This window comes from Mustela nigripes, chromosome 2 (genome assembly GCF_022355385.1).
Source record: "Mustela nigripes isolate SB6536 chromosome 2, MUSNIG.SB6536, whole genome shotgun sequence".
NCBI lineage: Eukaryota > Metazoa > Chordata > Mammalia > Carnivora > Mustelidae > Mustela > Mustela nigripes.
Window position 1 is genome coordinate 143,224,124 of NC_081558.1, and position 23,879 is coordinate 143,248,002.

At 37.3% G+C, this 23,879-nt stretch overlaps 1 protein-coding gene across 1 annotated transcript in view; it reads right to left on the minus strand.

Annotated features, from left to right (window-relative positions):
* The window catches only part of SELENOT (selenoprotein T), a 25,131-nt gene extending 3,004 nt beyond the window's left edge, over positions 1-22,127 (minus strand). The window contains exons 1-3 of the mRNA XM_059391733.1: positions 21,884-22,127; positions 2,718-2,828; positions 1,972-2,098 (exon numbers count right to left, since the gene is read on the minus strand). Coding sequence (XP_059247716.1) covers positions 1,972-2,098; positions 2,718-2,828; positions 21,884-22,020 — 375 coding nt within the window. The 5' untranslated portion in view covers positions 22,021-22,127. The remainder of the gene's footprint in view (positions 1-1,971; positions 2,099-2,717; positions 2,829-21,883) is intronic.
* Between the last annotated feature and the right edge of the window lie 1,752 nt (positions 22,128-23,879).

A 23,879-nucleotide genomic window follows, 5' to 3' on the forward strand; every position in this document is an offset into this window, starting at 1 on the left:
TCTGTCAAATAAATAAATAAAATCTTTAAAAAAAAATAAAAAATTAAGAAGATTTTATTTATGTATTTATTTGTTTGTTTGTTTATTCATTAGAGAGAGAGTGAAAGTACGGTGAGGAGTGGGGGAGGTGGGGGGAGAAGAGGGAGGGAAGCAGGCTCTCCACTGAGCAGAGAGCCCGATGCGGGACTCGATCCCAGGACTCTGAGATCATGACCTGAGCCGAAGGCAGCGGCTTAACCCACTGAGCCACCCAGGCACCCAATAAAATCTTTTAAAAAAAAGTTTCTATACAGGCTCTTATTGCCATTCTGTATGTTCAAAGAACAAAACAGAACAAGGAAAATGCAACATTAATTCATAACTTTATGCACACTGAAGAATATATATTCATAATGCAGAGACAGAATTTCTAGAAATTTCATAATAGCCTTAATAAGCTAAACGAAAGAATACCAGCATAAGAAGAGTTCATTTCACTATTTTTCTAATATAAGGCATGAATTCACAAGAGACTAAGTGATGCAATAATCAGCAACTCCATGTATTGAATACAACCTGTCCAAGTTCCAAACAAATTAAGTCAAATAAGAAAAAAGAAGATTAGAAAGCACTAGCATATTAAATTATACTTGCTCCCCTTTTGAAGGCAAATCTATACTCTTTCAAAGAGACCAGAAGTTCCTTGGTGGACAGAAAGGTTTTAACAAAATCACCGGACTAAAAAACAGGAAGTAATGAGGATGTCAATTCACAGCAAGTTATTTCAAAAAAAGTAAATAAAAATGCCCAGAGCAAGTGAGAAAAAGCTTTCCCCCCAGTCTCACTTAAGCTAGATGGGCTTGATTTCATAGACATTACCCTTGCATTTGGGAACATTAAGTATATTTTCATAGAAACAATATATAAGAAGTGTCATCAAAGCTCTAGCTTTCAAGTACATTCCTTTTCCACAGTAGATTGATAATGTTACATGTCTTCACAAGTAAAATGTATTAAAGCTGGAATCAACAGAATGAATAAATATAACACAAAACATCATGAGTACTTAACTTCCAATTCTTAATCTTGTGCATATCAATCTTACTAATAATGGCTAGAGACCCAGTTCAGTAAGAGGTAACACCTGAGGGTTTTATGTTTATGTTAAGAAGTCCTGCCTGTTACTGGAATTAAGTGGTTCCCTAAGAAAAAGAAGCAGAGATATGCAGGAGTCCACTAAAGGTGGTTTGAGCCTAGAACTAAAGAACAGGACCAGACAGAGGACTCCAAAACAGAATACTCCTTAGAAGGAAACCTAAGCAACCTATCCAAGGGAGAAATATAATTAGTACCATTCCTCAAAGCAGAAAGACCCTCTAAAAAAGATGATTTTAAGTAAAACAAATTAAAGAAATCTAAAAAGAATGCATGCCACAGCAAGACCCTACAAAAGAAAAAAGAAAAAGCACGATTTATATATATATACATATATAGAGAGAGATTAACAGAAGAGTCAAAGAACGAATAATAAAAACAGAAAATTTTAATAAAAACAAATCCATGAAAATGTCATTTTTAATGAATAAAGCCATTAATTAAAAGGCCTACATTATATGTGTATTATATTCTGTTGGATATGATTTGACCTAATCTATATAATTAATATCAGGTATTAAATTATTTTGTGTCCAGTTTCTACTAAAGTTATACCTCCTTATCCTTCAAATATTTAAAAGAAAAAAATAAGACCTAATCATTCCTAATATATAATTATAAAATCTAAGGCCAAGAAAAAAAATCACAAACAAAAAACTAAGGTCAAGAAAGGCTAAGCACCATGCCCCAAGATTAAAAAGTGATTGAAGCTGAAATAATACAAGTGAACAGGTGAATCAGCAACAAGTACTTAGAAAACCAAACAAACAAGTCATTGAAATATTTTCACTGACAACCTAAAAAACTTGCAACTATCAAAACTATTAGGTTACATACCTTATTTTCTTGGCCCCACTGCCAGATGCTAGGAGCTTGCATGCCAAAGAAAGCAAAAGGATCCTTGCCAACAATTATTAAGCCTATTAATACTAGTTTGAAGACTGACAGGAAAGATGCTATGTGTCTATTGAAAGAAAAAAGAAATTCATCAGAAGCCATAATTTTTCACCTAATTCAACTTTAAGACACTGTTTAAGACACAACAAAACTTTAAGACACTGTTGAAAAAAACTGAAGACACAAATAAATGGAACTCAAAACTCAAGTATATGTGCATAGACATTTTCTAGACACCAAATCTAAAGGTTACTAAATTATAAGTAGTGAAAAAGATAGTAACTAAAGTTTAATGCGGAGACTTAAAACAAAATGTTATTATAACTAGCAAAATTATATAGCATTAGGCTTTAAAAATATTTAACAGTACAGAATTTTATACCACTGACTCTATACAAAAATTCAGGAGTTCTTGGTCTATTTCTGCAAAAAAAATTATGTAAGAAAACATATCCTTAGAAGGTTACCATCTCTGAAATAATCCTTCTTTCTTCCTTCTTAACAAAAAAATTCTTCCATATTTGGATCAAATAAACTTGATACTTATAAAACAGTGTTCTGTTTATTGTAACCAACTAAGAAATTATAATAACCGAGAAGTTAACTGAACCAATTCACAAAGGTTTACTCAAAAGTGAAAAAAATTCACTTTAAAAATTCCTTTTAAGTTACTGAAATTTACTTACCTATATATGGGTTGAGGGAGGTAATTTTCTCCTTCAATGCGGATGTCTGGGTACCGCTGGCTTATAACCCGCATGTACTCCTCAAACACCCGCCTATAACCTCAGGAAACACTGCAGAAAAATAAAAGTGCTTCTGTTAATCAATTTAGAATATGCCTAAACTTACTTTGCATTTAGACAAAGCCTGAATATTGCCATGTATAAAAAACTGTTTCCCAAGAACAGTGACAAAGTAATAACAACTGATGCTGGATGATGGCAACACGGAGGTTTATTCATAAATTTCACATATTTACCTCCCTACCATGTATATCCATCTATTAGAACATTAAACTTAATAGATTCGGGTCATTGTTGGGCAGCAGCAAATAACTATTCATATATGGCAGCATATTTTGAGCTTTCAAATCAACCTGCTTTTTGCGGGGGTATCAATGAGTATAAATACTGAAACGAAAACAACTCTTACACATCTGAAATAGGGACTTTCAAAACTGGGGCCCAGGAAGCTTAAAAAAGATGAAGGCGGGTGCCTGGGTGGCTCAGTGGGTTAAGCCACTGCCTTCGGCTCAGGTCATGATCTCAGGGTCCTGGGATTGAGTCCCGCATCAGGCTCTCTGCTCAGCAGGGAGCCTGCTTCCCTCTCTCTTCTCTCTGCCTGCCTCTCTGTCTACTTGTGATCTCTGTCTGTCAAATCAACAAATAAAATCTTAAAAAAAAAAAAAAAAAAAAGATGAAGGCATGAGACATGAAACTGGTTCTTGTTCCTACTCTGCCCCTAAGTGGGCAAACATGCCTGCTCAATCACAATAAAAGGAACTTAAAAAGCTCTTTTTAAGTTCTGACTTAAAATTTGCTTCTACTTTGCAAAGGAAAACAAACATTGGAAAGATAATTTTCAGCAGTATGACAGCAATCCATAACAGTACCGAAGAAATTAAGTCAACAGCATCAAATATCTCCATTAAAATTTCTAAAAAACTATGCTGTGGATATATGTTTCCCCAGCAAAAGGGGAAAAGGCCACCAGAGTGCACCTGTAGGGGGAGGATACACTGAAAACTTTAAAAAAAATTGAAGACACAAATAAATGAAAGGTATCTTGTGTTCACAGATCAGAACTGATATTGTTAAAATGTCCACACTGCCAAACAAAATTTACAGATTCAGTGCAATCTCAATCAAAACTTCTACTCACAGAAGTAGAACAAACAATCCTACAATTTGTATGGAACCATAAAAAACCCGGAATAGTCCAAACAATCTTGAGAAGGAAGAACAATGCTGGAGGCACCATGCTGCCTATGTCAAACTACATTACAAAGCTATAGTGATCAAAATTGTATAGTAGCCCAAAAACAGACACATAGATCAGTGTGGGGCAGAATCAAGAGGGCAGAAATAAACCCACAGAAATATAGCCAGTTAATTTAAAACAAAGGAACCAAAACTGAAGAAAGGCCAGTCTCTTTAACAAATGGTGTTGGGAAAACTGTCAACAACCTGAAAAGAATGAAAATGGACCAACTATCTCCCACCATACATAAAAATGAACTCAAAATGGATTAAAGACTTGAACCTAACACCTGAAACCATAGGCCTTCTAGAAGAAAACACTGGGTAATAAGCTCCTTGACATTAGTCTTGGCAATGATTTTGTGGATTAGACCATAAAAGGTATCAAAAACAAAATAAACAAGTGGGACTACATCAAACTAAAAAGCTTCTGCACAGCAAAGGAAGCCATCAACAAAATGAACAGGAAACCTACAGAATGGAAGAAAATATTTGCACATCAGATATCTGATAAAAGGGTTAATATCCAAAACATAAGGAATTCATAGAACTCAAATAGCCAAAAGTCAATAATCTGACTAAACATGGGCAAAAGGACCAGAACAGATACTTTTCCAAAGATGACATAAAAACAGCCAACAGATACATGAGAAGGTGCTCCACATCACTAATCAACAGGGAAATGCAAACCAAAATCACAAAGAGTACACCCCCATACCTGTTAGGATGCCTGTCATCAAAAAGACAAAAGAAATAGTATGTGTTGGCAAGGATGGTAATCCTTGTGCACTGTTGGTGGGGATGTAAATGGAGCAACCACTAGGAAAACATTTTAGAAGTTCCTCAAAAAATTAAACATAGAACTACCATATGATCTAGAAATTCCACTTCTAGATATACCCGGAAGAAAATGAAATCACTCTCTTCAAGAGGTATCTGTACCACCATGTTCATTTTAGCATTACTTAAAATAGCCAAGACATGGAAACAACTTAAACAAATGTCCATTGACAGATGAATGGGTAAAGAAAATGTGGTATAAAATACACATAAGGGTATTATTCAGAAAAAAAAAAAAATCCTACCATTTGCAACAAAATGGATAAAACTTGAAGGCATTATGCTAAGTGAAATAAGACAGAGAAACACAAATTGTATCTCATTTTACATAGAATCATAAGAAAGCCAAGCTCAGAGACATGGAAAGTAGACTGGTGGTTGTCAGGTGCTGTGGAAGAGGCAAAATGGGGAGATACTGGTGGAAGGATACAAACCTTCAGTTATAAAACAAATTCTAGGGATCTACTTTACAGCAAGGTGACTGTAGCTAACAAACTGTTTTGTATACTTGGAAGTTGCTTAGAGAATAAATATTAAATGTTCTCACCCAATTAAAAAAGCTAATTATATGACTTTGTGAGTGGGCACATATGAACGTCTTAACTAATCTTACTGTGGTAATCATTTCACAATATACATGTATATGAAATCATCACCTTATCTACACATAATTTCTTTTGTCAATCATAGTTCAATAATGCTGAGAGAAAAAAAAAGAGATGGTACCACCAAATCAGGAGAAGAGCTTACAAATTCAGGTAAGAGCATTAAGCACTTACCTGCATTATAGTCTAAGTCAAGGAACACATAAAGAAAGGAAAGTACAGAGGAAGCAGAATCAGTAATTAAGTAACAGTAATGTAAAACCTAAGATGCCAACTTTGTCAATCACTGTCATCAAGGAGAAACATACCAACTACCAGGATCAGGTTTATATCTGGAAGGGTATAACAGTCCAAATATTAGTAGATCTCAATTTTTTTTTAAGATTTTATTTATTTATTTGAGAGCGAGAGAAAAATGAGAGAGAGAGAAAGAGAGAGCACGAGTGGAGAAAGGTCAGTGGGACAAGCAGACTCCCTGCCAAGCAGGGAACTGGATGTGGGACTCAATCCGATCTGGGGACTCCAGAATCATGACCTGAGCCGAAGGCAGTTGCTTAAACAACTGAGCCACCCAGGTGTCCCCGTAGATCTCAGTTTAAGAAAAAACTCACTTGAGGCTCCTGGGTGGCTCAATGGGTTAAAGCCTCTGCCTTCTGCTCAAGTCATGATCCTGGGATCGAGCCCAACATCAGGATCTCTGCTCTGCAGGGAGCCTGCTTCCTCCTCTCTCTCTCTCTTTGCCTGCCTCTCTGCCTACTTGTGATCTCTATCAAATAATAAATAAATTAAATAAATAAATAAAATCTAAAATAAATAAATAAATAAATAAAAGAAAATTTTAAAAAAGAAAAAACTCACTTTTCAGGGGGAAAAAAAAGAGAGAAAGTAAGTCACCAGTTTCCTTTACATTAATACTTCCTCCACATTTAGAATAAAAATTTCACAAGAGATTAAGTCCCTAAAAAGTATGAAATTTTTGCAAAGGGCAACAAATCTCTACAGCTAAATACTTAAAATAACTTACGCTCTACATACTTTATGTTTAGTAAACATTCACCTTATTTAGTATTTTATTATGACTGTTGTTAGAGTGACCAAATCGTACTATTTTGTCACAGCTGCTTTCTCTATAAGAAAATTTTGGGGGCACCTGGGTGGCTCAGTGAGTTAAAACCTCTGCCTTCGGCTCAGGTCATGATCCCAGGGTTCTGGGACAGAGCCCCACATTGGGTCTCTGCTCCACAGGGAGCCTGCTTCCTCCTCTCTCTCTCTCTGCCTGCCTCTCTGCCTACTTGTGATCTCTGTCTGTCAAATAAATAAATAAAATCTTTAAAAAAGAAAAATTTTAACGTTGCTTTTGTTTTGAGGATATTACAAAAAATACCTATATGCCTAACTACCATGAAACCAAGAAATGGCAACTGATTTCAATATCCTCAAGTCTGTATCAGTATTTACACGGAATTAATTATCTAAAATTACATTCTCTTTTATTTTTTTTTCAATTTTTAATTATTTTTACTCACATATAATGTACTATGTGCCCTAGGGATAATCTCTAACTTTTAATGAAACATTGTGAGAGCTGGAGACAAAATTGAGTTGAAACTTTTTTTTAATAGATGAAGGGGAAAATATGAAGCCCAAAGAGATGAAGTGACTTTCCATGGTTATACATCCATATGTACTATTTATTAATTCACTCACTCAAATACTTACTGAGTGCCTACTACATGTCAAGCACTATGTTAGACACTGGGTATGTAGTGATGGGTGACACAGATGCTGTCTTCAGTCAGGGCTGAGAGACATGGACTTTGTGATTTGAGATCCTAGCCCTTTCCACTAGACCCAAATAAGAGAGTTGATGATGCAAGAGTTCTTCTCCCCTCTGTCCAGGAACCAAGTTCCCTTTGGTCAAAATGCCACCAGCAAGTACCCAAATAGTTGACCTCTTGATGGCAGAGATCTCTGAGGTTTTTCCATGATGAACATCTAGAGATTCTCCCTCTGGAAGAACTAAAACCTGTGGGGCTCCAGAAGTTCCTCATATTTGCTCTCCAAGTGCCAATCTGTTGCCAAGGGAAGCCCAAAGAAGCCCAGCTAGAGAGGTGTACCTATGTGCAGGCAACACTTCTGGTCGGATTCCTCCTACTCACCTACTTTTCTGGCTGCTGTGCGCAGAATCCTAGCTCTATCCTCCATCCTCCCAGTCCCAAGTCTTCGGTATGGTCTCAGACCTTTGGATCGAACTCCAAATGGAATTAACCCATAATCTTGAAATCCAAAAAGGACTTTAAAACTGTATTTTTTTTTCAAATTTCCAGTTATAAAACATGTAAGTCATGAGGATGGAATGTACAGCATAGTGACTATAGTTAATAATAGTATATGGCATATTTAAAAGTAGGTAGGAGAATGGATCTTAAAAGTTCTCATCACAAGAAAAAAAACTGTGACTATATGGTGATTTCTATTATCTGGACTTACGGTGGCAATCATTTTACACTACATAAAATATTGACTGTTTATGTGTACACCTGAAACTAACATGCTAGGATTTGAGTCAAGATGGCGGAGGAGAAGCAGACTGAGATGACATCAGGTCGCAGGAGTTCAGTTAGATAGTTATCAAACCATTCTGAACACCTACAAATCCAACAGGAGATCGAAACTAACATGCAAATCATACTTCAACAAAAAACAAACAAAAAAACCCCACAAAACTTTACCTATTTACTTCTGAAAGATGAAACAGTTTACAAAACTGATACAACATATTTTTAGACAAGTTTACTTACATATAAGAAATTTTCCTCCCTATCATTGCCTTCAGAATTGTGAAGAAAACCTAAGGAACTTTTCCCTATATAACTGTTTCCCAAAATCAATTTTCCTGTTTTAAAATACCAATCTCTACTGCTGACAGATGTTTTCCAAAACAAAACATACCCTGGTGTTTACTGAGGTGGACAAAATGTAAAATTCAAGGCACACATGGTGATGACCCAGTCATTTTCACTTTTTTACACACACAGCTCTGTTCAACTTACTTCATTCTTTTTGGGTCTGTGAGGAAAACTCTGGATTCGACTATACCCCCAACACATAAATATGGAAACATGCTAAAAATATGCTGCAGCACCTGCCTCTTCCTCCTGCCATGGGAACAAAGGTCCTTAAGAAGAAGATTTAAACTCTGAAATCTTAACATTAAGTCCTAATCACTTTGCAAATGCCTAGTAATACAGAAATGTCTTACTATATGGAGTCTACTTTTGCAATTGCTCACTTTAAAATATTTTTCACAGTACTTCTCTAAAAGAAAAGACCTGTATACAAATTAGATGATCTATGTGTAAGGAAATTTAAGAAATAAAGAAAATGCCCGGGACGCCTGGGTGGCTCAGTTGGTTAAGCAGCTGCCTTCGGCTCAGGTCATGATCCCAGCGTCCTGGGATCGAGTCCCACATCGGGCTCCTTGCTCAGCAGGGAGCCTGCTTCTCCCTCTGCCTCTGCCTCTGCCTGCCATTCTGTCTGCCTGTGCTCGCTCTCTCCCCTTCTCTCTCTCTGATAAATAAATAAAATCTTTAAAAAAAAAAAAAAGAAAATGCCCTGTCTATACTATTTCAAATAGATTCTGTGCTTTTTTGAGTACATCATGTATTCAGCGTCCTGATTCACTAAGCCAACCACCCCTCTTTTCCCCTTTCTACATTATGTTTGCCCCTAACTGTAGTCAAATACTTGTATCAAACTTGAACCTATCACAAACCCCAATCTCTCACATCTTCTTATTAAAGGAAAACAGGGCGTGAAAGAAATTGAGGAACACACAAAGAAATGGAAAAACGTTCCATGCTCATGGATGTGCCGAAGAAATATTGTTAAAATGTGTATGGAATTAGCTACCTAGAGCAATCTACACATTCAGTGTAATCCCTATCAAAATACTATCAACTTTTTTCACAGAACTGGAACAAATTATCCTAGAATTTGTATGGAACAAGAAAAGATCCCAAATTCCCAAAGGAATGTTGAAAATGAAAACCAAAGCTGGTGGCATCACAATTCCAGACTTCAAGCTCTAATACAAAGCTGTAATCATTAAGACAGTATGGTACTGGTACAAAAACAGACACATAGATCAATGGAACAGAATAGAGAACCCAGAAATGGACTCTCAACTCTATGGTCAACTAATCTTTGACCAAGCAGTAAAGAACATCCAATGGAAAAAAAAAAAAAAAAAAAAAAAAAGACAAGTCTCTTCAACAAATGCTGTCAGAAAAATTGGACAACCACATGCAGAAGAATGAAACTGGACCATTTCCTTACACCATACACAAAAATAGACTCAAAATGGATGACAGACCTAAATGTGATAGGAACCCATCAAAATCCTTGAGAAGAACACAGGCAGCAACCTCTTTGACCTCAGTTGCAGCAACTTCTTGCTGGACACATCTCAAAGGCAAGGGAAACAAAGGCAAAAATGAACTGTTGGGACTTCATCAAGATCAAAAGCTTTTGCACAGCAAAGTTAATAATCAACAAAACCAACAGAATGGAAGAAGATATTCACAAACGACATATCAGATAAAGGGCTAGTATCCAAAATCTATAAAGAACTTATTAAACCCAACACCCAAAGAATAACCCAATCAAGAAATGGGCAGAAGACATGAACAGACATTTCTGCAAAGAAGACATCCAAATGGCCAACAAAGCACATGAAAAAGTGCTCAACATCACTTGGCATCAGGGAAATACAAATCAAAACCACAATGAGATACCACCCTACACTGGTCAGAATGGCTAAAATTAACAAGTCAGGAAATAACAGATGTTGGCAAGGATGCAGAGAGAGAGAAGGGAGCCCTCCCACACTGTTGGGAATGCAAGCTGATGCAGCCATTCTAGAAAACAGTATGGAGATTCCTCAAAAAGTTGAAAATAGAGCTGAAAATTGCCCTATACCCAGCAATTACACTACTGATTATTTACCCCAAAGACACAAATGTAGTGATCCAAAGGGATACCTGCACACCAATATTTAAGCAGCGATGTTCACAACAGCCCAAATATGGAAAGAGCCCAGATGTTCACCAACAGATGAATGGATAAAAAAGATGTCGTGTATGTGTGCACAAACACACTGGAAATTACAGCTATCAAAAAAAAAAAAAAAAAAGAAAAAAGAAAAGAAAAGAAAGAAAAGAAATTTTGCCATTTGCAACTACGTGGATGGAACCAGAGTTCCTCATGCTAAGTGAAATAAGTCAATCAGAGAAAAACAGTTATCACAGCACCTCGCTGATATGCAGAATTTAAGAAATAAGGTAGAGGATCATAGGGGAAGGGAGGAAAAAAATGAAACAAGATGAAACCAGAGAGGGAGACAAACCGTGAGACTCTTAAATCTTAGGAAACAAACTGAGGGTTGCTGGAGGGGAGGTGGGGTGGGAGGATGGAGTGCTGGGTGATGGACACTGGGGAGGGTATGTGTTGTGGTAAGCGCTATGAGTTGTGTAAGTCTGATGAATGATAGACCTGTACCCCTGAAACAAATAATACATTATATGTTTATAATAATTTCAAAAAAGAAAAAAGGGCAAACGCTCAGATATTTGTGAAATAAATATTTAAGATTTCTATTTTTTGCATCTCTTGAATTCACCTTCCCTTTTTATTTACAATAACCTCCTTTCTAACTGTCCTCTTACCCACACACAGAACTGGATCCTGTTTACATAATGAAACCAACCCCTTGCCATCACTGACAGTCCAGAAAAATGCAAACCTGTCAAAGGAAGGCTTGAGATCCTTCCCTAAAAGTGAAGGAATGGGATTTTAAAGTGACTATCTCCACAAAGGTGAACATTTAACACGTTTAATCTTTCAAAGGACTGAGAAGATAAGTGAATCTTCAGAGAAAACAAAGGACAAAGTACGACTTACTGAGAAAAAAGTACAGATGTGAACCCGGGAAGAGTGAATGACATCTTCTCCACTTTCTAGTTTTCTATTTTAGCTCGTCTTAAGGCCTTGATGAATCCCTGCCTAAGATTATTCTCTCAGTAATTTTAAAATGCATTTCCAAACGTATTATTCAAACCAGTAAAAAAGGTTTCTACTACTTGCATTCTAAGAATTTCAACTAATATTTCTCCCACACTGTACCTAGAAAATCAGGAAGATATTTTGTAAATACTGTGCTTTCTAAACGTCTACAGCATCGCTCAGTTCAACAGCTCACGGATCACTGAAAGTTGTGCTTTTAGATTTAACCTTTACTTTTCCTTGTTCTGTTTAGTAGATGAAATACTGTAATAATAAACATTTGTCTGGTGCATCACCTGCTCTAAGTGCTTTAAGGAATGAAATCTCCAAAGGTTCTACAAATCACACAAGGGATTTAGGGAGTGAAAAATAGACTACACTGATTAATGTTTTTAAAAGTTGCAAACAGGAGTGCCTACACACTTTGAAGATTAAAATGTGGCCCAGAATTTGCTCAGTTTTTTAAGAAGCTGCAAAAACAGCACCAAAAAGGTATCAGCTTGTCAGATTAAGGAACAGTAGTTATATGAAATCAAGTGATTTCCTTTTAGCAACCTTTTAGCAATCTTGAAACATTACAGTGGCCACCACAGTGAAAACACATACAGGCATATTTCATGCCTAAAGGAGCTTCGAAGATTCCTGGCTTCTTTACTAAATGTATTCCAAAGATGTGACAAACCTAAAAAAAAATTTTTTTTAAAGATTTTATTTATTTGACAGATAGAGATCACAAGCAGGCAGAGAGGCAGGCAGAGAGAGAGAGGAAGGGAAGCATGCGCCTCACTGAGCAGAGAGCCTGAGTGGGGCTCGATCCCAGGACCCTGGGATCATGACCTGAGCCGAAGGCAGAGGCTTTAACCCACTGAGCCACCTAGGTGCCCCCAAACCTGAAATTTTATGAGTGATCTGTTTTTATTCTTTCCATTCTTCTGTCTATTCTGGAGGTCAGTAGCTTCTAGTTCTGTATCTCTGACATATAACATTTCAGGAATTCTTTTGCTAAAGACTATTCCACCAAGAATTTATAAATTGCTTAGCTCCTTCCTAGGGAAGGAATTTTATCTGTTTACTCTGGAAAACACTTATTAATAGATTTATAAGGTATTCAGTCACTCAATAAAGATGACTGGATTAAAGCATTCAATAAATAGTGACAACCACATTTTGTAGAATTCTTTGTTTCATCTTAAAATGCTCCATATATGATGCCTAGCTTTTATTCTTTTCAATACATTTTTTAATTGAAGGTAGGATTCACATGCCACAGAACTCACCCTCAGTTTATTTCTATAAGCTGTTAAAGAGTCTGATAAAAAAATATATTGTGTTCTATGTTGAGTCAATGGTCAAACTGAAGAAATCTCTGGGCTGCTTTATACCGCTTTCCTATTTAACCTGTATATTTATTAACTGGTTGGTTGCAGACTGATTTCACATGACATTAGAATAAACTCAGTAAAAAAAAAACCAGGAATCTTGGAAAGAAAGCCACCAACAGGATAATGCACCTATACTAATAAGTAAGGGTGTGTCAGATATCAGAGCAGCAGAAAGATGACTGGCAGTAGCACAATGAATTCTGGAAGCTTAGCCCCAGCAGTAGAGGCATGAAGACCGAGCCAAGAGTGTTACTGGTAAGAGTTATGTTCAAAACTGAAGTTTTACATGTATTACATTCTATGCCTAACAGTTTCCAAACTGGAACAGAAGCCAACCAGGTAAAAACCTACCAGAAATGAACAGTATTAAGTGAGAGCTATCACTAGTCCAGAAAGGAATATGGATGGAGGAGGGGAGGGAGGCAGGAGGGGAGAGAGGGGACATTTAGGTTATTTCAGGGCAAGCCACAGTGGACGGCAACAGGCTGTACTCTTCCAATAAATACTGACTGAAGACAGTCAAAAGTGAAAGAACCTAGAACAAGAGAAAGCAAAAAAAAAAAAAAAAAAGTCCATGCCTTTTTAGTGCTGGCAAAATTCTAATGAAGAAGATAGTAAACTGGTAATAGTCTACTGAAGAGGATACAGTTCATCATGAGGATATTGATAATATCTGAAGCTGTTTATCTGAATATCTGATAATATCTCAAGCTGCCACTTGTGTGGCAGGACAAACATCTATTTAATCAAACATCTGGTCTTCTGGGGTGCCTGGGTGGCTAAGTGAGTTAAACAGTATTGATAATACTGGTAATATCTGAAGCTATTTCTCTTGTTTTGAGAAACAGGGAGGAGAAACAGAAAAAAGAAGACAAAACCTGAGGGACTATGGAAACTACATCATAAAACAAAAATGGAGGAACAGCAAATAGAAGTCAAAATAAGAGTCTATATTCAAAAATATTCTATAAGAAGCAGTAGTAAGAGGTAAGGAAACACTACCAGAAATTTCAAAACCAAAAAGCAGAATCAAAAAATATTTTGAGGCAATGAATCATATATATATATATTTTTTTTAATTTATATTTATATGTTTATATTTTGAGGCCCTAAAAAAATTGATGGGTTAGGGCGCCTGGGTGGCTCAGTGGGTTAAGCCGCTGCCTTCGGCTCAGGTCATGATCTCAGAGTGCTGGGATCGAGTCCCGCATCGGGCTCTCTGCTCAGCAGGGAGCCTGCTTCCCTCTCTCTCTCTCCGCCTCCCTCTCTGTCTACTTGTGATTTCTCTCTGTCAAATAAATAAATAAAATCTTTAAAAAAAAAAAAAAAAAATTGATGGGTTAGAAAACTGATAGAAGATGAATAATAAAATTGCAGAAGATCTGAATACTATCATTAGCAGATTTCATGCATCCATCAGGTTTTGTTATCAATAAAAACCCGACAGCACAAAGACCATTTGCAACAAGTGACCATTTTATACCACAAAGAAAGTCCAGTAAGTAAAATAGCCAATGTCATATTCTCATTACATATTCAATGTTGATTCTTATTATAGTGCGATAAACTAGAAATTTTAAAAACTCAACCTACTACTCTAAGATCTTCCAGTAGGAGTTTAACTAATATAACAATATCAAAATTTTAAATGTAATACCTTTTGACCTAATCATAATACTGTAATTCTGTGGATTTAATTTACAGAAATTATTGGACAAGTATACAATATATGAGGATAATCACTAAGTAATTCTGTATAAAATCAGGATCAACCTAAAAGTTAACCAAAAAGCACTAGTTAGATAAATTAAGGAACACTCATCTTATGTAATACTATGCTTGCTAATGCATATCTGTAATTACTGAACAGTAAGTGATAGAGGGGAAGGAAATTAAAAAAAAAAAAGCATACAACTATGAACACAATCACTTCTGTAAAATTACATAATACAGTATGTCTGTAGAGTTGTCCTGAAGGTTGTTCTTCTAAATGTTAATAGAGAGCTACAAGGATTTTTTCACTTTCTTGTGTATACTAAGGGGAGAGCAAAATATGCGACCCCAAAATATGCACTTTGGCATGTGGCTTATTTTGAGCTGAAGGCAATTTAGACCAAATGGACTCCAAAGAAAAAAAAACTCACTGCTTCCTTAAACTATGTTAAAGAATCTGGATAGGCCCAAACAGAAAGCTTTAACAGGGGTAACTTTTTATCTGCAAGACTTGTGTGGCAGGACAAACATCTATTTAATCAAACATCTGCTCTTCTGGGGCACCTGGGTGGCTAAGTGGGTTAAGCCTCTGCCTTCAGCTCGGGTCATGAACCCAAGGTCCTGGGAGGGGTTCTCTACTCAGTGGGGAACCTGCTTCCCTCTCTCTCTCTCTCTCTCTGCCTGCCTCTCTGCCTACTTGTGATCTCTGTCAAATAAACAAATAAATAAATAAATAAAATCTTTTATAAAAAAAAAAAATCTGCTCTTCTTATTGTCCTGTGAATTACCCTCCTCCCCTTTGGAGCCCCAGGCCCCCATCCTATTCCTTCACTTAGGATACTATATAAATCTCAATTGCCCAACTTGTTCTTGCCTTTCATGTTTTTTATAGGGCTTTCCTAAGTATGTAATTAAATGTTTTCCTGCTATTCGTCTGTCTTATGGCATTTTAATAGACCAGTCAAAAGAACCTAGAAGGGTAAAATAAAAATGTCACCTACACTTTTTTATTATTGTTACAAGAAACCTGTATTATTTTTATAGCCAGAAAACTAATTTCATTTTTTTAAAAGATGGAAGTCTCAGAGTAAAATTTACCAAAGTTCTCATCACAACATTAAAGACAATAAAAATAACACATTACAACAAAACTTGATAAATGATTGCATTTATGCTGCGCTAGTTTTTAATAGATTATATGCCTCCAGATTTATTTCATGTCCCCTCCCCCTTCTCTGTGCTGAGTCAGCTTCATTTACATATGATCTTCCCTTAACTTTTATAAAGCTCTTTCTCTACATCTCCTGGTGCTTTCCCCATACCCTTCAAGACTTCATTTCCTCCTGTCAAAGCCTTTCAACTCTCCCTGAATAACCTTTCTTTCCCCTAGGGTTTTAAAACCCTCCATTATGACCTCTTTTTTAGAACACTCTGAACAGGACACTTTACTGTAATATTGTTTAACATGTCTCTGTTTCCCCCATCAGACAATGGGCTTTCAAACAATTAGTAAAAAACAAATATTTATCTTCCTAAATAGTAAAAAATAAATATTCATCTTCCCTGGACAAAAGGGGAAAACAAGTAGCATGTAAAAAAGGTCATTAAAAAAAATGAGGATTTGATTTCATCAGTAGTTCTTGATAAAACCTCAAGTTTTTCAAGAACCAAGTTCTTGATAAAACCCATGGCAAGATTTCTTCCTCACCAATCTTGGGCTGCATCCCAATCAAGGTAAGATATGTGAAAACATGACTTGATTTCCCTTTACGGAGAGCAGAAAAGGTGACAGAAATGAAACACATATGCATACTTTCATTTTTTGCCTTGAAGCTTCCTAACAGTATAAAACAGTAACAGAATATTGGTAATTGGAATGCAACCCACATTGTCATGTTACAGACAAACAAGTTGAGAGCAACTAAAGAGATTCAATAATTTCCGGGAGTCATTCAGAAGGTAAGAGTCAGATCAAATAAGAACCTGGAACTCTGAACTGTTAGAGCAGTAAATACAGTTTTCCAGTAACTATACTATTCAAAATTTATGAGGTTATCTTGGTATTTCCAAATGATACATTCAATTTGATTTCCACCATTTACCTTAATGGCAAATGGTAAGGAAAGAATGTTTCAATTTTTCTGTAAGAGGAGATAAAACCTTTAAAACCATTCATATTTTACCTACCTCTAAAAGCTTTGGACTAAAGTACTTTGTACATTATTAAGTACAAACCACTATTAAATGTACATTATTCAGTTAGATACTGCAGTTTTTTTTGTTTAAATAGTAAAAAACAAAACAAAATGGTGACTAAGTTCTAAGTAATTACAGAAAACTTAAAAAATCTAACATAGCAGTAGGTGTAGCAGCCAGCATTTTATTTGTTCTCCAGCAACACTCCATTAGTACTCTTCTATCTGAATCAACTTACTACTCCTTTATTTCAATGATTCTAAGAAGTACATTTCTCCTATCGTTGTGAAAAATCAGTATTTATCTTAAAATCATCTGTGTCACAATTTAAACGGCAGTATTTTTCTCCCTCTGAGGGACATATAAAATAATGGTGTACCTTAAAATCCATCATATCTTAGGTTTGGTGAAATGCAGTAACTGGTATTTAAATTTTTTAGTTATTTAAAAATTATTTAGTTACTGGTATTTAAGTTTTAGGGACCCCTGGGTGGCTTAGCGGGTTAAAGTCTGCCTTTGGCTCAGGTCATGATCCCGGGGTCCTAGGATAGAATCCTCATCCAGAGCCTGCTTCTCCCTCTGCCTATCACTCCCCCTGCCTGTGCCCCTCTCTCTTCCTTTCCCTGACAAATAGATACACGAAATCTTTAAAATAAATAAATACAAATTAAAAATAAGTTTTTAGTTTTAGTTACTATGGCTATTTTGGGGAGACAAAAATTTCTTTGTAGGATATTCCCCTGTTATCGTTTTAAAAACTCAGGATTCCTCCCATTCCTTCCCACCAAAAAGAAAAAAAAAAGTCATAAAATTTGTCTCCTTTGTTTATCATTCTAGTGAATGGCACAGCACAACTCCAGAACTCAAGAGCTGTCTCTGACACCTCTCACTTCATATCTCCTCTCCCTTCCCCCAGATATGTAACCCATCACCAAAACCCCAAAATGTATCTCCTAAAGATCTGTTAAACCTGTCCCTTTACATTCTAGTTCTACTACCACCACTGTATTCCAAGTTCCATCATCTCTCACCTGGGCACCTCCCAATGATCCCCCTAAATGGTTTCTCCATTATCTATATTCTTTGTCCTCTCTAATGTCTTTTCCACAGTGAGGCTAACTGATTTTTCCTTATGGTCTACCAGACCTTCCAGGATCTGTGCCACCTTCTCTTTGGACTTTGAGGTCAGTAGCCTTGCCTCCTAAGCAATTACGTTCTCTTTACTACAAGGCCACTGACCATGTTATTCCTACAGCTTGAAAGCTCTCTAGCAATAAATTTTATCCTTTAAATCTCAGCTCAAAGTTGATTTCCTCATGGAAACTCTCCCTAATCTCCTGCCTAGGTCCGTCTCATACAATATATAACCTTTCCTTTACAGCACTGAACACAACTCTAATTTTATATGTTGTCCATGGATTAATGAGTTCTTTCTACTCTTATCTATGATGTCTACGATAAAACTGAATTCCAAGAACCAAAGTACCTGCACGGAGTAAGTCAAATATTTGAATATGCTAATATAAAAGTCTATGGTAACTAACATGATCTTTAGGGCTCCAATTTCTCAGATTTCTTCAACTCATCCTTTTACTAATCTCAGCAAATATCAATATCCAAATCAGCCTTAGGTCTTTATTTTCTTGCCTCCATATCATGAAAGCAAAGTGTGAGTGTGCATAATTTAAATAAAACTCTGTTCTTGGAATAGTTGTTTCATTAACCTTTTAAAAATACTTTTAGAAGTTGGTTGCCCTAAAATTATAGCAGTGGATTCTTAAATTAACAAAAATTGGAAAATTCTGTATTTGCTTATTTTGCAATCTTTAATTTATTATTCTTAGTGAATCAATCACTAAAAATCCAAATAAGGATTAACTGCAAAGAGCTGTACCCAGTAAGCTCTTTATTTTTTTTTAAGATTTATTTATTTATTTATTTGACAGAGAGAGAGAGAGAGAGAGATATCACGAGTAGGCAGAGAGGCAGGCAGAGAGAGAGAGAGGAAGCAGGCTCCCTACCTGAGCAGAGAGCCTAATACGGGACTTGATCCCAGGATCCTGGGATCATGACGTAAGCCGAAGGCAGAGGCTTTAACCCATTGAGCCACCAAGGAACCCCTATTTTTATTTTTTATTTTTAGTTTTTTTTTTTGCCATGATCTCAGGGTCCTGGGATCAAGCCCCCCATCAGGCTCTCTGCTCAGCAGGGAGCCTGCTTCCCCTTCTTTCTCCACCTGCTGCCTACTTGTGATCTCTGTCAAATAAGTTAAATCTTTAAAAAATAAAAAATAAATAAACTACAACTGATTGAATGCTGTAGGTATGACTACATGTTAAATCTCATATATGGGGAAAATAAAACATGCATACAAACATCTGTCAACCAATTATCTGTCAGTATACATTTACACATAAAATGCATTTATACATAAAAATCACAAGAAAGGAAAAATGTTACAGGGGGCCTTCATTTTAAGCTCTGAATAGAGAACTTTCTTTTTGTTAATGTTCAATGTTTAAACATCCAAGTAAGCAGGGTAAGTTTTTCTCCCAAATATGAAATCAATGTTATTAAACTCATCTAATTATATTGCTCCATCGATTGACATAAACCAAAGACTTAGATGTGTAATGCAATACTGTGCACTTCTGGAAGCTTCATGGAGGACCATATCTATATTATTCACCAGGGTTATCTTTAATCCCTGGCACAAGCAGGTACTGAATGAATATTTATTGAAAAAAATACATGAATATAGAATAGGAACGTTTGTTGGAAGCTGTTTTGCACACTCTCTCCCTTTAATTCCATTTGTGTGTTGTGCCGCTGTCTTATTCTATTAGCAATTATAAAAATGACACAATTAATAGATGATATACTGAGCTACAGTTAAAGAAAGAGCACTCATAAAATAAAGGACAAAAGCGATTGAAAAGGTAAAAATAGCTCTCTCCTTTGTTCACAGTGATAATTAATGAAAAACTTCATTTTATAGCACTCAGATTTCAAACAGAATTAAAAGAATTTTCACATATTTATCCTCAATTGTTTTAGCTTCCCCTTCTTTCCCAAACTCGCAAATGAACATCCAAGAGAGTCTATCAAAACCAGAAACACAATATTCAATTTACTATATACAGATCAATCTCTGGGGAAAAAAGTACCAAAAACAAGCTTAATATACCTGTATACGGAGGGCATACTAGTAAAATTCTTTCTCATCTACGATTAAAAAACAAAACAAAACAAAACTGAAGAACTTTTGTATGTAATATGCTCTGGGTTACTGCAAAAGAAAACTCTTATTAGACTTTTGGGACCAGTTTGTACTTAAAGGAAAAAAAAAAGAAGGAAAGAAAAAATGACAGAGAAACTATGTATCAGAAACTCAAGTGAAGTACTTAAGACTTTATAAAAAGTTTAACTGAAGAACTAAATGCCCTTCCCTATAGTTGTTATGAACATCCTCAGTGGAAGGTACACTTGTTAAATTATCTGAGGAGTATTCCAATAGAAGCAACTTAAAAGAAGAGTACTTTGGAAAAGCACAAAACAGGAGGTGCAAAAGTAGGAAACAGAAAAATTACATACCCTGGAAATGCAGTCTTTTTAAATTACTTAATCCAAAGTATCACAATCCTTAACAATAATTATAGGTTGAAAAAAATGACAGCCACTTTCTAATTAAAAAAAAAAATTATGGGAATAGTTGCAATGGTCAAGTCATAACTCCCATTTACAGTATTATATGAAAATGATATATGCTGGCCACACAGTAAACAATACAGGGAGTTGTTCTGGTTTTGTTTTGTTTTGTTTTAAATCAGGAGGAAAGTGCAAAGGTTTTATAGTTTTCACTCCAAAAATAAAGTCTCATCTCACCATCTTACTTTCTGACTGTAAGGGTAACTTAAATTGATTTTTTAAATTTAAATATTTACTTACTCTTTAAAGGATAAGCAAAAAAATAATTGAGTACACAGGAAATCTAACCTTTAGTACACTTAAATTAATAAAAGTTTTAAAAAGGCTATGATCTTGAAAAAACGTCATCTTTTGCTATACAGGATTCTAATTTCTACAATTTTACAATTCTAGTTTGCCTTTCAAATCTTCCCCCAACCCTACCTACCGTATTACATGCATCACTGCTCGGGTTCTAACACTTAACCAGGTTAACGACAAAATAACTTACAGTACAAAGTAGAAAGCTGCTGGGATTTTTTTTTTCCCTGGTTTAGGGTTTTGGGGTTTTTTTTTCTTTTCTTTTCTTTTTTTCTGTTTCTCTGAATGCACAAGAGATTTGAAGGGTATAAAGACATGCGGGTATCGGCAACTCCTGGGAGGCGAGTGTCAGGGGAGTTGGGGGGAACAGGTAAGAGTTGTCTGGGAGTGAACCACACTGTCGGAAGAGCAACGTGCTCCTTTTTAAAGACATTTTGGAAACTGCAAAGTGAGAAATCAGTCTCCCTGGACCTCTCGGCGCCCTCCAGCTGTCAGAATCCCCACTCCTCACTCAACAGTCACCCCGGGAGGTCCTGGAGAACAGACGTCTGTCACTCGCGGGTCTCCTCCAACGACCCGAATTAACCTTCGCCCAGGGAGGGCAGCGAGGGCGCCGGGCATAACCCTGGGAAAGGGGAGAGGAAAGGGGCCCTGGGCGGCAAACGCACGCGCTCGTCCGCCGACGCTGCGCCAACTCATGCCCACCTCCGCAGGCAGCCGGGTGGCCATGGCGTGACGCCGCCGACCGGCCCTCCGTCCTGACAAGCGGCCCCACGTCTTCGCCTTTCAGTACTTAACCTTCCCGTGCCCTCCTCCCCCACTCCCACCATTCTAGGAGGCAAAAAAGAACTGAGCCAAGAGAACGGTTATGCCTGGAGGAGAGAAGGGCGGCCTGGCAGTCCCGGCAAGGACCCCGGGGGAGGCAAGCTACGAAAGGCTCCCGGCGCCGTTCTTCCGGGCCGAGGGAGGTTCAGCCCGCTAGGCCGCGAAGCCGGGGCCTCGCGTAGCGACAGGGGCCTCGCAGAGGCGCGACGGCGCTGCGGGGCCCGGCACACATACTCACCAAATCTGGAACTTCAGCAGCGGCCCCGTGGCGTACTGCATCTTTAATCTTTTGCTAGGCACGCCGCCCAGGTTGGCCGAGGCATCGCTCCGGATCACCGCCGCCGCCGCCACCAGGAGAACTAGCAGAAACCTCATCTTAAGCGAGCCAGCCGCTTCGGCCGCGCTCAAACGGAGACTGCAGCCAGCCAGCCCAAGGCCGAGCGGGAGCTGCGAGCAGCTCCCCACCGCGCAGGCGCGATCCGGCAAGGTCGGGAGGGAAGCGGAAATGCGCCTGCGCAGGCCGGCGCCAACGCACGCTCTGGGAGGTAGAGCTGACCTGTTTCGCTGCCCTGACCCACCATCTTGGATGTGTGCGGAGACTGGGATGGAGTGAGTTGCGTGGGGAGGGAATGAGGTAGCTGGTGGGGTGTCGGAGAAGCCTTAGTCATTGGACGTGCGGGTTCTAAATACAGTGTCACTTAATTCAGACATTGATCTGCCTGAGACACTGAGGAGAGCCCATTTAGCAGCCTTGATGCAGGTGTGGGAGATAAAAAGAAAGAGCCCAAGCCTTCCCAACGGTTGAAGCGTCGCTCTCTGAGTGCCGTACGGTGGCTTTTTCTTTGATCTTACAGTATTGCTCTCTCTTAAAACAATGAATTATTTTAAAGAGACTTTTGGAAAATTTTGATCATGTAGAGGAATAGAATAAATACTCATGGGGCGCCTGGGTGGCTCAGTTGGTTAAAGCCTCTGCCTTCGGCTCAGGTCATGATCCGGATCCAGCCCCGCATCAGGCTTTCTGCTCGGTGGGGAGCCTGCTTCCTTCTCTCTCTCTGCCTGCCTCTCTGCCTACTTGTGATCTCTGTCAAATAAATAAATAAAATCTTAAAAAAAAAAAAAAGAATAATTACTCATTAACAACCTTCAACAGTGACTGGCATTTGACAGTCTTCATTGTCTATGCATAGCTCTAACCTGTTCTTCCTCCAGGAATGCAAATATCAGACATCCTATTATGTCACTTGTAGGTATTTAAATATGTATCTCTAGAAAATAACTAGTCTTTGGGGAAGAAAAGAAAAATCTAACGAGACCATCATCCCAACTTTAAAAAAAAAAAACAAAAACACAGTCATTCTCTGATACCACATATCCAGTTTGAAATGTTTTGTTTTGATAAATATTTTTCTAAAATCAGGACCAAAATAAAATCCGGTGCCATTGGTTGATAGGTCTTTTAATTTATGATAGAGCAATTAAAACGAAGAATATACCAGGGATTGGGAGTTTTTATCATTTATTGCAGTAAAGGCAAACACACACCTTTGGGAACCAAGGGGAGTCTCAGAAAGGTGGTATTAGAAAGACCCTTACAGTATATGGGCTTCAGTTTGATGATTTGGGGAACAGTCTTATTGGTAGCAATGGAAAATTTGATCATAATTTTTAAAGTATCAGTATTAATATAGGTCATTCTGGATCGTTTATGCCAGTTATTTCAATTATGAAATACATCAGATAGGAGTTTGATAAACAGTGGAATAGGAAAGTCTCAGTAAGTGTGTGCCCAAAGTTGCTTATATCTAATAGCTCAATTGTAACATGTGGTCAAAATTTTTTTCTTATTTAAGGATGGATGCAGTGAGAGTCTGAAAACATTCCACAGCTGTTAATTTCAGTTCACTTAGACTTTAAGTGACTAATATAAACATTATATATATCTTAGGACAAAAGGAATTGCAAAACCAAAATCAAAACTTTTTTTTCAGTAACCCCACTGATGGTGATACTATTTTGTTTGTATTATTATTCTAAGACTGCTGCATGTAATGTGGGATAAAGCAAGTGAGTGGTTATATTGGTGTCAGTGGCAATGGGACCTTGCAGTAGGAGAAAGGAAATAGATTTAAATTATTGTGTTAAGAAATACATCACAAGGGGCATCTGGGTGGTTCAATGGGTTAAAGCCTCTGCCTTCGGCTGGGGTCATGATCCCAGGGTCCTGGGATCAA